Raw genomic sequence first — 17,428 nt, forward strand, 5'->3', positions numbered from 1 at the left:
ATTACAGATGCTCAGGTGAGAAGTGCTCTAAGGCACCTTAGGACACCTGCATTTGGAAGATTTAGGTTGAATCATGATTCTACCACGTATACCATCACTTACCAGCCACGTGACCTACGACGTGGCACTTGTCCTTTTTCTAAGCTGTAGTTTCTTTATTTGCACAAAGAGGAAGTTAGATTATATGATCCTTTTGGTCCTTTTGAGATCCAATAGACTTCTGCTTACATTTTAGAGCAGTGACTACTTAATTTGTCTGTAACACTATTTCTAACAGATGTTTACTCAGCATAGAGGTTTCATATCATTGTGAAATATCCTTGGAGATCCCAAAGAGCTATCCAAATCTAAGCCATTAATATTCCACTCATTAAGCAATACTGCTCACCAATGAATGCTCATTAACCAATACTTCCATACATAAGACATATACCATAAGAAGCAGTTTAACCAATACACAGTTTTCATCAAAATTCCTTTTTTCCTCCTCTATGGCCTCTGGCCTACAAATATCCAGGGATGATTGTAGAGTTCACTAGGCATTCTCATAAAGATTAATGGCTTTTTTATTCTTAATTCAAATATTTTATTCTTAATTCAAATTTTTTTATTCTTAATTCAAATATTATTTGACACATATTTTCAAATATTTAAGAAATATTTTCTTAGGTGACATAAGTGGATCTGACTGAAAGAGTCAATGTTAAGAAGTCTCTTAAGCATGAACAGAAATGTTGTAATAGATATCACTTGCACACTTATAAAAACTTTAAAAATAAGCTTGTCATATAAATTTTAAAAATATAACATCTGTGTGTATTACAAATGATTAGCAAAATCTATTATCTGACAGTTTAAATATCACTCTCAAAAATCTTATTTCACTGAGCACTTAGAGAAAATCAGGCCAGCGGTGGATAGAAGGTATTTAAAAAGCAAGGGTATTTTTAATTTTAAAGGCAAAAAACTTCATAGAAATCTATTTGTAAGCTTATGAAATTGCTCTTGTAAACATCTGAAGTCTGTGAATCAATCAATCCCTTCCATGACTGATGATGACCCCCATAAATTACTGGGAAGCATATCCTACAATTTAGGAATTGGTGTGGCTGCCATTGCTATGCTTTCGATTGCACACTCATCAGTGCCTCTGAGGATCCGAAAGTATCCTTTCTCACCCCAGCTTGTACCCCAGCTGTTTTTCACAATCCAGTAATCCATCCCATTGGCTGAATCAGTGCCATAGCCCACGAGCAGAACAGCGTGATTTGTCAGCTCAAAGGGGTTGAAAGGGTCTCTCAGCCCAGTGTGATGGTAGATCCCTTTGTGGTAGTGCATAAAATCATCACAGACTTCAAAAGCAACTGCCATAGGTCCATGCTGGACCAGCTCCAGCTTCATCAGGGCTTCATTGCAGCCCCCATAGAAACCTCCCACGTAGTGGTACTCAGAGGTATAGTAACGCATACAGTCCTCTTTCATTTTGCAAGGAGCATCAGTGCCTGTGTAAGGGAAGCAGGATTCTTCCACAAACCCAAAATCTTGGGCATACTTTCCTGCGATGAGGTAGGGGAAACCACCTTCACAACCTGAATATGAATAAACATGCAATGGATTATTAGAAAAGGGCACATCAGAAATTGTACCACTTTCTATTTTTTTCTTCTCTGATCCATTATTTTTTATTTGTTAACTCTGGAAGGTGTTCTTATATTATATGCTGCTTCATGTCCATCTATTTGCCATCCATCTTATCCTCTCACCCTGTCTTTAACAGATATTTATTTAGCACCTTAAGTTGGAAGTTTGCTATGACATAGTGGTTAAATGGAGAGGCTCTGAAGCCTGTGTAGGTTCAAATCCAAAGCTGTGTGAAGAATTTAACTTCTCTATACTTCTGTTTGCTTATCCATAAAATATGAATAGTAATAGTGCCTTCCTCAGGGTATAAACTCATTACTTCATGCAAAAAACAAAAGTTAGTGGTTACTATCACTGCTAAATAGCCATATGCACACCTCAGCTCCTCCTCAAGTAAATCTTCCCTAGAAACGTCCTGCCAAAAGTCACATTTCCTTCTGAGCCTAGGTCTATGATATAATCCATAACCTTGCACTTTTTTTTTAAATCATTTTTCTCAGCATTATAGTTATCTAAGACCTATACCTCTCCCTTCACTGTAAGCTTCATGAGGATAAGAACCAATTTGACATAGTACAATGTGCTTAGCAGGCATACATGGCTGGTCTTTGATACGTATTTCAGAAATAATGAAAAACTCACTGACAAATAATCATTCAACAGTGGTTTCACTGGAGAGCTAGGAAACTTTCTGGTGGCCAAATCTAGGGTTGACAATGGAAAATTTTGAAATAGCAACGTTTCTCTCTGAATTGGCTACATAAATATGGGTAGGTTTCCCACATACATATGGTTGTTCTATAAGCCTAAGTACAGAATTTTAAAAAGAAACCAGTATTAGTATGCTGTTGGGTTTGTTTGTTTTTAGTATGGTTTTAGTAAGAACTAGGTTTTGAAGTGAAGGCATGGTTGAAATAAAAACTCCAATCCTTACAAGCTGAATCACCTTCAAAATATTATAAATCTTCTTGTGCCCATTCTTTGCTTATGGATAGGGACAATATTCTTCTTATGCTTTTGAGCACTGTTAGGTAACATATATAAGAGGCAGTACTCACTTAATGTATAACTATAGACATTTTGCTGGACAACGCAAATGATCCAAGAGAAACAGTCCATCAGCAAGTGAAAAGGCCAGATTTGCAATGCACCCAGGATTTCTACTACAAAAACTGCTCTCTTGGGGCTGGGAATTTGGCTCAGTGGCACCGAGCCTGCCTCGCAAGACCAAGGTCCTGAGTTTGATTCCCAGTACAAAAAAAAAAAAAAAAAAAAACCTGCTCTCTTTACTGCAGTATGCTTTTGCCTTTGCTATTGATGGTCAACTATATACAGGTATATAGTTTATAAAATAATGCCTGAAATAAAATAACACTTACCTTGAGCATACTGGCTACAAGACACAACCTCCTGAGGACTCAAGATTGGAGTCTGAGTGTTGTTAGTTAATATTCGGATTCTTGCTTCTAACATACCCATAGAAGCAAATGAATAGCAGCTTCCACAATATCCTGGAGATGGAATAGAAATATAGATATATTCTAAGAGATATCTGATAAATCATACAAAAATCTGAGTGGATATAATGCCCCACATATTGAATACTGTTGTTCATAAGGTTCATCACCATATACAGTAGCAGATTCAATAACAAATACTATGACTGAGATGCATTAGACAGTTTTCTTGGTGATGATGAAAAGATTTATGTCTATAACATTCTAAGCCATCAGACTGAAAAGAAGCTGAGCATGGATACATGTGAGCTGAGCTTTTAAATATTTCTACTGCAGTAGAATATTTATGTGCCCCAGAACTCATGTTGAAATCCCAACCCCAAGATTATGGTATTAGGGGGTGGATGAATGGAATTAGTGGCCTTAAAAGAACCTGTAGAGCAATATCTCATCTTTTCCACTATGTGAGGTCACAGCAAAAGGCAGTCTATGAGAGCCAGAAGGTAGATCATCACCAGATACTGAGAACTTGCTGGCATCCCGATCTTGAACTTCCTACCTTCTTGAAATATGAGAAATAAATTTCCATTGTTGATAAGCTACTGTTTGATATTTTCCTAAGTGTAGCAATTGAACAGACCAAGTCAAGCAGCATTTTTCAAAGTATGTTGGGTAGAACTAACCCTAAGAATGGTACAGGTGTGGGTATGTTTTGGAATGGTAGATTTAACCTGAGTGGTGGAGACAGGCACAAGACAAGTACCTGAAAAAGGTAAAAGAGAAATCATACAGATGAATATGGCATATAAGGTAGGCAATGATAAGGTAGTGACAGGAAGAACATAAAAAGTGGTTGGAGAGAAAAAAAGACTACCTATATTTAACAGCGGGGTGTTATTTGAAGGACAAAATAAATTTACTTAAGTATCTGCTAGGAATATAGCTGTTATTCAAGAAAAGGGAAAAAATATTGTGTCATGAGATAATTTATAGGAATGTTATTTTACTTTTTTTCAAAATACGTGATTAAAAGAAATAGATATAAGAAAATATAACATGTAGGCAACAACACTGGGACTTCCACTTTTTAGTAGTTTCTGAAAGAAAAGCGCACAGAATTCTAATATTATTTAATATCTATTTATTTCACCTCTTCTCTATTTCACTTCTTTCATTTCTGTAAATGGATACAACATCTACATGGAGAGATGCTTGTACTAAATCCAAGGTAAATCCAGCTCTACACCAATAGTATGCTATTAAATTTATTAATATTAGTTTTGCCAAATTATATGAATGATTTGAATGATGAATATCCCCTTATGAATTCCCTTATGAACAGTCAATTATATAATTCAAATTACTCATTCTACATAAAAGTATCTTTAGTAAATCTCAATTTAGTGATTTGACAACTACTTTCTTCAGAGAGAAAAGTACTCAAAGGTATTATGCATTCAAAATATTACTAGGAATTCTTTTTTTCCCTTCTCCAGATAATGATTTGTGTCCCTCAGAGAAAAAGGAAAGCCAGGACTTTCTACGCTCAGCCACTAACATCCTAAGGTCTATTTGAAGTACTTAAATTGTTTACCTCAAAGTAAACTATGTGTTTTCTTGAGGAAATATATTTTATTTATTTTGGTGCCTGACACAGTGAAGAAATAATACTTGTTTGTGGAAAGGAGTCAAGCGATGAATAAATAGATACATATTTATACCCAGGAAATAAAGTAAACTGAAAAAAAACAGTCAACGTTATTCTCAGAGTCCTATTTTCATATTAAATGCTATTATTCCTGATGTTCTTCAAAATTCTCCCTCTAAAAAAACCTCAAACTTATCCATATCATGTACTCTTTGTTGCTGAGGGATTATCTCAATCATGATGATTAGAAAAGAAACTTTTGTAAGGGGGTCCTGAATTCATTTACTATGCAACCTAATCACTTGATAATGTATAACTGAGGCACAGAAAGAATCAATGACCTATCCAAGGTCACACAGCTAATAACAGATGGCAGATGTTGGGAACCTTATGTCTCCAAATGTAGGATTAGTGTCCTTTTCAGTTTATAAGTCTGTATGGACTTTAAAGCACTTTCAGATTTTCTTTCCTTGTCATGTAGTCAATGAATAGAAAAAACTTAAGACTTCTTTCAAACCATCCAGATAATACTACATTTAGGACCTCTCTTACAAATGAAAGACTGTCAGAGCACTAGATGGGTGAACAAAGCCAAAGCTATTGTTCCTTTCATGAGAAACCAAAGTCTTATACAAACACACAGGCTTACAGTCCAAGGGAATTTGGAAAGGGTTCCCCTTTGGCCATCCTGCTTTCTTACCCCATAGCAGCCATGGAAATAATCTTTCTCAGTGTGAATCATTAAGCCCTCATTATCTGACCATCAAGCACCTGTGGAAGGGATAGGGCATAAGTGTATTCGAGGGTTCAGAGTGTTCTTTGTTAACAGAGAAATCACAGGAGTAGGAAAGAAGATAACCCTCTTCAAGCAGAAGGCCAGCTGTCAAGGTCATTAGTGCCTCATTTTAAAAGGCAATGCCCTTGCTGGAGATTTAGCTCAGTGGTGCCGTATCTGCCTTACAAATACAAGGTCCTGTGTTTGATCCCCGATACCCCCATATGAGGAAAAAAAAGGCAATGCTTGGCTAGATTCCAAAAGGAACATTATCAGCTGGGTGTGGTGGCATAGACACCTATGATCCCAGCACTCCAAGAAGCCAAAGAAAGGGGGATCACCAGTTCAAGGCCACCCTGGAACATAATGAGACCTAGTTTCAAAAATGCATAACAAAAACAAAAACACTTCACCAAAAACAGAAAGGAATATTACCCATTAAGAAGATTACAATGTGATAAAGAATAAATAGATTTATGCTCTCTTTTTCTCCTCTTGTATTTCACTGTGTGACTCAGGACAAGTCACATGACCATGGAAATTTTTTATTTTGTGTTTAAGATGGATCAGGTGGAGCAGATAATTTAAAACCTCTTCCTTTCTACTCAAACCACATTTAACACCAAATTTTAAATGGACTGGATTTTAAACATTAGGAAAACATGTTGCATTTCCTAGTTAATGTGACCCATGAGAGCCACTCCTCTTCTCTTTTACAGACACAACAATCACTAAGGACAAAGAAGCCCATCTCATAAGTTTCCTAGTTGTTATTCCCTCTCACACCTCTAAGTATATCTAACAATAAGGTTTATTTTTAAACCTGTTTTCAGGCATAAAAGTAAAAGCTCATTTGTCCTTCCAATATTGTTTTTTCTTTCATCTTGATTTACTCTTTAGAGAGAAGTTATGCATTCCCACAACTGTGGCTAATTCAGAATTCTGGGTTGTACAGAATGCTGGTATTTTTAAAATTAGTGGAAATTTCCAATAGTGCAATTAGCAGGAAGAGAAAATAAGTATCATTTCCCAGTCTACAGTATAAAAATCTAGAAAGGAAGTCAAAAGAGGAACCTTTTAAATACAGTTTCCTCAAGTACCTGACAAGGCAGTCAGTACAAATGAAGGACTGATTCAAAGCAATTAATCCATCAAAACTTTCGGTTTTAAAATTGCATTTGTTTGTACAAATCATATTTATAACACTCTAAGAATAGGGAGTATTGGAGACAATAATAGCTTTTTTCTTTTTTTTGGTACCAGGGATTGAACTTGGGACCTTTTGCTTGCAAGGCAGGTGATGAAACCACTGAGTTAAATCTCTGGCCCATAATAATAGCTTTTACTAAGGTACAAGAAAACCAAGGTCAAAGAATTCTGCTTTAGAAAATCTAATTCCCTTCGCCTAAATTATTGGTTCATATCATTTATTAAGCATCTCTTTTGAGGAGGGAATGGATTTAAACTTTTCCTTCTAACCTGTCCTATTCTCTCACCAAATTTTAAAAATTCTTCATTAAAAGAGTTGTTACATTATACTTTAATGTTTTATTTGCAAATCTTGCTAAATTATAAATCTCTAGGACAATGATTGCATTATATTAGTCTTTATACTCTCTGCCATTATAAAAAATATCCTAATTTATATTGTATGTTCTAAAAACAACAGAAGCAACAATGTATCACCAATAAGTCACATTATGGAGCACTAACCTGCCAGACCTTTCATAAATAAGTTAAGACATGATATGCGTCATTTACTTACTCTTCCCAAATAAGCACAGAGGATTTGTTCATTGATGGTGTGAAGTTTAGTCTTCTTTTAATATTAACCCTTTATTTTCACTTTCTATTCATTTCTCAATCGCATTCAAATTTTTGTCATTTCTTATCTCAACTGTCCAAAGTTGTCTCCAAGAAATAGAGAAAGAGGGAATGATTTCAGGACCTATACTTTCTCTAGAGCTGATGAGTCCTAAAATAACTGGCAGAAAGGCAAAGTGATGACACAGTTGGTGTGAGAGGAAGGACAAGAACTGGCTGGCTCTGAACTCAGAATCTACAAGAACTGGAACATAAAAGAACAGGCGATGAAAGCTCATTAGTTGGAGAAGTTGATAAAAGCACCTTCTTAGGAAAGAGGAAAAATAATTGATGTTTTGGTATTACAAATTTATAATCCTTCCAAAACACACTAGTTTCCATACAGCAAATGCTATACAACTATATTGTTATAGAAACACATCAGGCATGTGAACTATTCTCTTCAAATTGAATAAAGAAATAAATCTGAGTACAGGTTGAGTATTCCTTACCCCAAATGCTTAGGACCAGGCATTATTCAGATTTTAGAGTTTTCGGGTTTTGAAATATGTGCACAGACTTTTACTAACTGAGTATCACTAATTAAAACGTCAGAAATCCAAAATCTAAAATTTGTTTGAGATGACACTTCAGAATCACACAAATGATTATAATTGTTGACTGAAACTAAGATAATTTTCTAACAAGTGAAAGTAAAGGAAGTTGAAGTCATACTATAACAAATTTCTGAAAATAACTGATAAAATTCAATTATTTGTCAATCCTGAGCTCTGCTTTCAGTCCATGACGCAGGAACTGGGTTAATACCACTAGGTACATAGTCTGATATACAGTGAATTAAAAATGTTTCTATAAAGCTCAAAAAAATCAAGGATAAAAATTTAAACATGTATTTTCTGGGCTCATATAACAAAGACCAAATGATGGGGGGAATGGGAGAATAGATGGCAAAAAGGATTCTAGCAAACTAATTGCAGAAAAAAGGCTACTTTTAATTGTATATAATTCTTTGTTTCCAAAGCAGGCTCTTCTACTAGTAGGGCAAATGAGTATGACTTCCTTATCAGTCTGGTTGCTGCTAGATGCCTGAATCATATATTGAGAAGGATATTGAATAAATGCTGATACTACTCAAGTCTGTCATGGATAGAAGAGGAAGGAATGAAAATTCATAAGGCACATATTTTCCATGTCTTTACTAAAATGGATCATGTCTATTCAATTTCTGTATCCCCAAAAACCAACCTACAGACTGTTACATAACAGATATTGAATAAATTGTTAAGAATAAATTAGTGAAAACTCAGACTTTATATTATTTACCTTGGTTTCGAACAGGGCTAACAAAATTCATACCATGAACATCTCTCCAGTCCCAAGATTTTGGCAACTGTAAAATCTTTTGCTGTATTTCAGCACTCAGGGGTGCAGGTTTGGGCCTAGGATGGAAACATACATTTGACATCAACATGCAGTCTTTCCTCTGAGGATGATTTTCTATCATCTAATTCCATGATTTCAACATCAGTCTACTTAGCATTTATATTCAGGCCTACAAAGCACTAAACACCCTTGTTCCACAAACACTATAATGTGTCTATTACACAATGTATCAATTGCACCACTCGGTGGGGAAGTTTTCATTAACCATTTTTTTCATTATCCTGTCATTTTCCCTTGTAAAGTGACACTGATTTTGTGTATCATTCATGCAATCTTCCATATGCCTGAATAACTGCACTTTCATATTTACTCTTGACAGATTTTGAGCAAGAAAGAAGATATGAAGAGTTGAAAATGGCATTTAAAGGAGTAGAGAGATAACGCAGCACTTAAAGGTTTGACTCAGGAGACAGTGAGTTGGTTACAAAAGTGAAACTGGCAAAGAAAAACAAAGGTCAAAGTATAAGGTAGGCAGGCTAGCTCCACAAACAACAGCTAAAATTGTTCCATCATTATAGAACTGCATATTGTAAGATACAGGTGAAAGCAAGACACACAAAGGAGAGTTCCCTAGGCTAATGAATAAAAAACATTATTTCTGGAAATGCAAAAATTATTCTACAACTATCTCTGTGTTTAGACTTTGTGCACATACTCATAAACATGAACGAACACGAGCAAACATGCAGCAGTCTAGCTCTGGACTTCTTGGGGTTTCCAAGTCAGCCAAATGCCAGCAGCGTTGCATCTCTGTGCTGCTGCTTCTCTGATCTAAAATTCCTGTTGTCCCCACTTTGCACTCTCAAAGAGCTTTTCTGCAACTTCTAATTTTAAAAACTGCTCACAAAGCAGCCTCAATCAACTTGCTCCCGAAGAAAACTCTTTCTCCCTCCCTCCTTCTCTCTTTTTCCTCTTTCAATTCATGTTAGGGTACTATTTTTATACTGTGGTAAAATTTATTCATTTTTGTTACTCTAAACTATTTGAATGTCTTACTTTACTTGGTATTGTCATACTACACAATTTTAACTTTTCAGGAGTTACTCAACTGGTTTTTACTCGGTTCCAGTTTACTCAATGGCAAAGATTTCTTGTGAACTACTTCAGGTCCTCTGCACCTATTCCCCAGTGACACCCTCTCTCTAACAGAGATGACATATGTTGAAACTATGACACAATGTAAGTGAGATGAAACAAAGACAAAAAAATAAACCCGAAATTAACTGAAGAGTAGCATAACCTTTACAATTGTATGGAATAGACTTTATATTATTTTGTAAAGAAATATCAATTATTCACTAAAATATTTCCTAAGCTAAGGACATTTGTTTGAGGACATATGATACAGAGATGAACATGAGGCAGTCTTTGTCCATATGGAAGACAATCTTAGCATACACAAAGCATACTAAAAGTACTGTAACAAATGTTGCTACCAAAAATAAACATATCAAAAAACCCAAACAAAACAAGACAAAATCCTACCATGAGAAGGAAGGCTTATTGGGGTGAAAATAAAGAGAAGAAAGAGGAGTTTGGGGGATCCTGAAGTGAGAATTAAAATATTTTAAGGATACTAGACATTACTGGCTCTTTATAATTTGTTTCTAAATTCTTCAGGAATTTGGTGAAAATTCTGGACTCAGCAAGGTGCTCATAAACAATAAACTTCTTGTTTATAATTTGAGCAGATTCAGAGACCCCCTAAACCTCAGATCAAAAAAGTAAAAATTTAAACAAAAAGAATCTTTGCGAGTTTCCCTTGCACCCCTGGATTTTACAATAGAACTAGTGTATATACACAAATGCTACTGAAAATCTGGCATCCAGACTGAAATATAAATATCTCCATCATCACTTGATTCCATCTTCTTATTTTAAACTTTCTGTGGAACTTTTGTAAAAAAAGCAGCCCTTCACGAAGCTAATCTTTCAACCAAAACAAAGGTGGCTGAGCCTAACTAGGAACAGAATTACTCAGAAACGTGACACATGGCAAAGTTGTTGTGTCTAAGGTTCAACTCTTTCAGGTAGAGGCCAGTCTCCTAGACTCAAATGCTAATAACATACACCATACACCGTACTCACCTTTTTAGAGGCTCCTTTAGATTCTTGTTGTTAAATAGGTCTCAAATGCCTGCTTCAAACAGACACATTAGGACTCCACTCAGTGAATCCAAGAAGGGGCTATGATAATCTCCCTTTCTCAAATTTCAATAACTAGAGAATCTCATGGAGTAGATATTCCTTAGAGTGTGCTTTGAGAAATACCATAGAAGATTCTTTTGTGAAAAGGGAAGAAATTTGTGAAGATGCTCTTAATTGGATAAGATATCATTCCATACAGTTTCTGCAGATGTAAAGGTTACTGATGCATCTTAGTTATGTGAGTAATCAATCAGTAGTCTGTTTCAATAATAACCATTTGAACCATGAACTCTTGCACTTATTAGTGAATTATCTGAGAACTGAAGAATATTTCAATATACAAAGGTAAAATAAACTACTTACATAATTTATTGACTCCTATTTGCTCCCTATGATTCAGTTCCTTTTCCTTTACTCATATTTTCAAATTTCCTGAAACAAGTTATGGTATTACAAGACTATCCTTGGCCACTTAAATGTTAAGGGACTTGCACAAACCCTTTGCTAGACCTAGTCGTTTTGAAAAACAATTTTTAAATTTATAAAAATTTCTGGTTAGACAAATTCAAACTATTATGACATAATTTCCCAAAAGAAGAAAAGAAACACATAACAGGGCATGTGAGCTAAAGATGGGAGATACCACCTATGCCTGAGAGGATTGGAGGTATAATTAGAAACAAGGAGTTTTGCATTTGTTTTGTTTTGTTGCCGGGCCTTACAGCACTCAGATTTTCAGATATCTACAGGTATCAAATTTGACAGTTAATGTGGGCAAGGTGAGGCATATTTAATGGAAAGGGGTAGATGAATGAGGTAAAATGCAAAGGAAGTTTTCATAACTTATGTGTTATTGTTTGAAAGCAGGTCAAGGCAGTGAATATAGTTATAGTCATATTTTGGTGACTTTAAATGCCTAGATAAATTTATTTATCAGTCAATGTGCATTAACAGTCTTACTGTTACAGTAAGACTTAGTAAGACTCAGTCTTACTGAGTACAGTAAGATCAAACTGTCACTATTTTATAGAATGGCTAAAAATGAAGACAGGGAGCAGAAGAGACCAAAGACAGAAACAGAGAAATAGGAGTCAGGATGTCAATCCACAGTAGAGAAGAGCGATGGCAAGGCTTAAGCCAGATTGTAGAAAGTGGAAAGGGAGTAATGAACACAATAGACACTATGAAAAAAAAATATCCAAGAACAGGACTTGGAAATAGGACTAGGAATAGTACGAATGGGAGAGAAGGTCAAAAATATAAAATGTTTATGGTCCAATAAAGTGGTGGGCAATCCAGGTCAGTCGAACTGAGTTTACCTGGGAGGACGGGATTCAACACCAACATTTTTACTAGTGAGAAACAGATGTATTTTCTTACCTTGGGATTATCTGATTGTGTCCACCACGTCTCCTAGCCATTTCTCTCAAGGTAAGAGTCTCATATTCCTTGTATGTAGTTGCAGTCCAAGACTTCTGGACAGCATTGATAGCCTTCACAAATTTGTGATCATATTTGTAGAGCCTATTAGAATATCTGCCAAGACAGTGATACATCTTTAGCTACACTCTTGTGTCTAAGTGAAAATTGGAATAGACTTCCTGGAAGGCAAATTGGCAACATGTATCAATAGCCTAAAATCATGTCTCCTTTGAAAGTTCAAATTAACTAAGATGTATGTATAATGATATTTAATGAAATACTTTTATACTAGTGATAGATTGTAAATAACCTAAACAAATCTTTTAGAATAAGGAACTTATCAAATAAAAAGGGATACTTCTTTTACTGTATAGTTTATTCAATAAAATTATCTACAAAATTATTCAGTGATATGAAGAGTTCATGCAACATTTTTAATAAGTTAACTAATAAAATTTATATAAAATGAATTTTATATACTTTATATATATTTATATCCATATTATAAATACATTCTTAAAATGCCAACCATGGTTCTTTCTGGGTAGTGGCATAAGAACACCCTTTTCCCCCCATTCTCTATAGTTTCTACAATATATCTTCATAATTAACATAATAAGAAAAAAGGGGAAGACAAGAGAAACTGTAAGCAGTTTATACATACAGTTAAGTCCCTGAATTACAAATGAGTTTGTTAAGTCAGATTCATTTGTAATCTGACAAAGTGAGTCTTATACAGTATACTTGTAAGAGTTCACAACTTGAATATTCGTAACCTAGGGACTTAATGTAGCATGCAAGTATTATAATTACATGATTCAAGAAACACTGTATGTGTGTTTTATTTTGTTATTCAAAATGAACTAATATCAGCAGTATCTGGAAGCTCTTAAGAAATGCAGATTCTACCCAACCCAGACTACCTAAATCAGAATCTGTATTTTATTAAGTTCTTAAGGTGATTCACAGTAATATTAAAATTTAAGAAGCATTGTTTTATCTCACACCAAATGCTTAGATACAGGTGTAAAATACAAATCTGATTCAGAAAACATATTTACAAAGGAAAAAAGAACTGACTGTTCACTTACCTCAAACATTTATGAAAACTATGTGTCAGGCACTAGAAATTATAGAATCCACTGTATTATTCCTATTTAAAAACATTCTATGGTTTGAGTGTGACTCACTATCCAAGACTTCCATGAGCATTCAATTCTACAAAGCAAGACATCTCTAAACTGAGTAACATTTTAGGTATACTGTGAACTTCTCTTTAAGTCACATGTTTGTAGAGAAAATATTTTAATATAGTCAAGGAAAAAGAGAGCACTGAAAATAAGAAAAATGTGCAACCACATTGATAATTTTTTAATGTTGTAATCAAAGTTCTTTCCCAATTGTTGCAAATATGAAACCAGAGTGGTACCTTTATTAAACAGATTGTAAGATTGCCTGTGCTGTATTTCTTTTGACAATACTAACACAATAACAAAAACAAGCTACAGTTGTTTCTTTAGGTATAAGAGTAAATTTTAAATTTAAAGTGAAATATTTCTGGAACATTTTCCAGTGCAGAGTCATTTTTTTACTAACTATAAACATTTAAGAAGCACAATTAGCTCCACCTGCATTGCTTAATAACATTTTGTTGAGAGCCATTCTACATAATTTTGGAGGAAAAAATCATTTCATAATTAAAGTATGACTATAGCTGTCTAAGGCCCCATGTCACCTTGCCCGCAAACCGGCTAAGGCATGGGCAAACATAACTCTGTTTTGCCTCGGGTCACAAATTGAGGCCTCAATGGTCCCGTGATACTGTGACACTGAAGGGCAAGAGTAAATCAGCTGAAGACATCCTGCTTCTTGGAGAACTGAGTACTAATAAAAAAGAGAAAGGTTTCATATGGGGAAAGGACAAACTCATTATTAGCCTGCTATCTCTATCCCAGCTTCTATTGTAAGAATGCTCTCCTTACAGCCCTCATCAACTAAGATCCTCATCAACAAAGGACTACTCTCGCCCCCAAGCCACCTGATGCTCCCTCCAATTATTGCTGTACCCAATAAATAATGACTAGCTTGGGAGTGTCTTGGTCTTTGCCCACTCTGAGGCCCTGAACTCCTGGCTGCCCATGTACTATGATATTACCCCAGTCTCTATTGTCTTTCCTTCTTTAGCCCTGCCATCCCTCTTTCTAGGGGGTTGGTGGATACATCACCCTCCAATAACATCTAGTACAGCCTCATATGCTGATGTGTGCATTACAATAGTGATAGGATGCCATCAGAGGTCTTAAACACTATTATTTTTTGTGTTTAATATCCAAGGAGATTTTTTTTTTAAATGTATCCTGCTATAGGGTGATAGATCATTAAGAACTGAAAGAGACCTTAAATTTAACTTTCAGGGCCTCAGCATGTGACTGTGTTTTGAGATAGGGCCTTTAAAGAGGTAATTAAAGTAAAATGGGCTTATTAGGGTAAGGCCTCATTCAGTAGGTATGTTGGTGTCCTTAAATGACCCCAGGGAAAACCAGGGGAGGGCACAGTGAGGGGGAAGCTGCCATCTTGGCCACCTGCCAGCTAAGGAGGGAGGCCTCAGAAGAAGCCAAACCTGGTGACTCCTTAGTCTTGGACTTCTAGTCTTCAAACTGTGAGAAAATAACTTTCTCATGCTTAGACCACCCAGTCTATAGTACTTTAGGGGCATAAATCCAAAAGACTTTGATTTCAGTTACTTATGGGCTTGTTTAAAATGTATTCAGTTTGTATCATTTACATGTATTGCAACATAAGCATATGTATCTACATGTATAATGCAACATATTATTGTATGATAACCAATGAAATGATCTTCTTCACTCCTAATTTACAATCCTGTGGTTCTTTCTATGAACTTTCTTTTAAAGCCATCAATGGTTCATTACTTTTGGATTGTTGTAAAAAAAATTACTTTTTCTGTCGATTAACATCAGTCAACATATTTTTGGAGTAAAGTTTTATATTACATGGTTTATGTTTCTAAGCAAAATGAATTCAATGTAACCAAGATAAAAATTTTATAAAATGAGCATGCACATGTGCTCATACATACTATAAAACAAAATTAAATGTATGTTTTACTTGAGACAACTCACTTTTCCAGGTGACTTTCAAGGTATGCTGTGTTCACATTCACATTTTCAGGACTTTCCACCTTCTTTCCAACGAAACAAGCCCAGTTCCGGCCCAGTACATCATGTACCCACCCAGTCATTGTCTCCTGGCAGTAACTGATTACCTTGCTGCCCTTGGTTTCATACTGTAAAAAGGAGAAAAGGAAAGGTCAAATGAAATCTATGTGTAGCCCTCAGGCCCATTTCTCTGGCTCTTGTGTAAGTGTGGAAGAGCCTTTTTATCACTTGCCACCCAAAGGAGGAATTTCACTCCAGAGGTCACATTCTAAGAATTATTCTAGGAAACAAACAGAAACAAACTTTTCCTTACTTAGCACTGCTGCTTACCAAACAAAAACTAGGCAGCAAAATAATTCCAGGAATGAAAAGAAAGGAAAGGAACTCAGTTTTAGAGCTTTCACTATATGTAAGCCATTTTACAAAAGTTACTTCATTTAATCTTCACAATAAACCTATGAGGGGGAAAAAAAAACAACAAGCTCTTTTTTTTTTTTTTTTGATACGGGGGCTAGAACTCAGGACCTTCTGCTTGAGAGGTAGGAGGCAGAACCACTGAGCTAAATCCGGGCCTCCAACAAGCTCTTTTTACGAAGGAACCAAATGAATGGAGGTTCAGCTCAGACAGAAAGAGTAACTGCTGCCAAAGGCAGGACCTATCCTCAGTCCATTTATCCATGTTTTTCCAGGCAGAAAAGATTCACATCAAGAAACTGCAGAATGAATAGCAATTTTTTTTTCTATAGAAGTAGATAAAATCCTTTATTTTTCTGTCAATGTATTGATTTATTAAGAATGCTGATTATGAGTAGAGGGCTCAGGTAAGTTGATTATTAACTACAGTACTCTCTCTACTAAGATGGTCCTTTGTCATATTCAGTGTTAACATTGAGAAATAACTATAAAATGATAGATCCAGGATTTGAACTCAGATGCTTTATCTCCAGAGCCTAATTAATCTTGTGTAATAACATTGCTTCCTTCCAAATGAGACCATAGAGCAAGGAAGGCAGAAAAAAAAATGTAATGCTACACTTCTTGGAGAGACTTTGACATAGGCAATTTCAGTTTCTGAATTAATTTAATGGAACAAACTATTTGTAGAACTTTGGGCAAGATATTTATTTAGCTTGAGTTCATTCACCTACAAAACAAGCAAACTAGAAAAACTACCCTCAAAGGTATAAACACTGAGATTCCATGGCAAAACGGAGATTCATAAACATTCCCTAAACAGTCAGTCAATAAACACTAGGCTCTGCCAGTCATTAAGGGGTATTACATCTGCTCATCTCTACCACTACAGTACAAGAGTAGTCAAACATAACACATCAACAAATTCACAGAGATCAGTGATGTTTCAAAGAAACTTCTTTTTATAAAAATAAGCAGATTGGTTTTGGCTCCAGGGGCTACAGTTTGCAGCTTCCTAATGTAATCTAATGGATATTGTATTACTTGTTTGCAGAGGTTGGTAAACTTCTTTTTGTAATAGTCAAACATAAACATTTTAGGCTTGTAGAATAGGCTTCTGTCACAGCTATTCAATGCTGATACCACTGTGGTGTAAAAAGTGTGCAGGGAACACATAAATGAATGAGGTGGGCCATGTGCTAATTAACACTTCATACACAAAACCTGGCCCGTAGTTTGCCAACCCCTGGTGTAGAGGAATTAGGGCAGTGAGTGGCAGCTTTCAGTCAGCCATAGATCACTAGATCCAATACTCTGTGCTCCTAAGCTATGATGGTAGATTAGGTGTATTAAATGCATTTTTTTTTTTGGTACCGGAGATCGAACTCGGGTCCTTAGCTTGCGAGGCAGGCGGTGGAACCACTGAGCTAAATTCCCAGCCCTTAAATGCATTTTTGACATGATTAGTTTCAATTTT

The 17,428-nt window shown here is 35.5% G+C and overlaps 1 protein-coding gene across 1 annotated transcript in view; it reads right to left on the reverse strand.

The window, feature by feature from the left end:
* Positions 1-548: 548 nt before the first annotated feature.
* Ctsc (cathepsin C) overlaps positions 549-17,428 on the reverse strand; it is a 32,718-nt gene continuing 15,838 nt past the window's right edge. The window contains exons 3-7 of the mRNA XM_004868209.4: positions 15,502-15,665; positions 12,317-12,472; positions 8,669-8,784; positions 3,021-3,152; positions 549-1,589 (exon numbers count right to left, since the gene is read on the reverse strand). Coding sequence (XP_004868266.1) covers positions 1,087-1,589; positions 3,021-3,152; positions 8,669-8,784; positions 12,317-12,472; positions 15,502-15,665 — 1,071 coding nt within the window. The 3' untranslated portion in view covers positions 549-1,086. The remainder of the gene's footprint in view (positions 1,590-3,020; positions 3,153-8,668; positions 8,785-12,316; positions 12,473-15,501; positions 15,666-17,428) is intronic.

This window comes from Heterocephalus glaber, unplaced genomic scaffold, assembly GCF_053883595.1.
Source record: "Heterocephalus glaber isolate CG9 unplaced genomic scaffold, H.glaber_assembly_v1.0 deba00001429, whole genome shotgun sequence".
Classification (NCBI taxonomy): Eukaryota; Metazoa; Chordata; class Mammalia; order Rodentia; family Bathyergidae; genus Heterocephalus; species Heterocephalus glaber.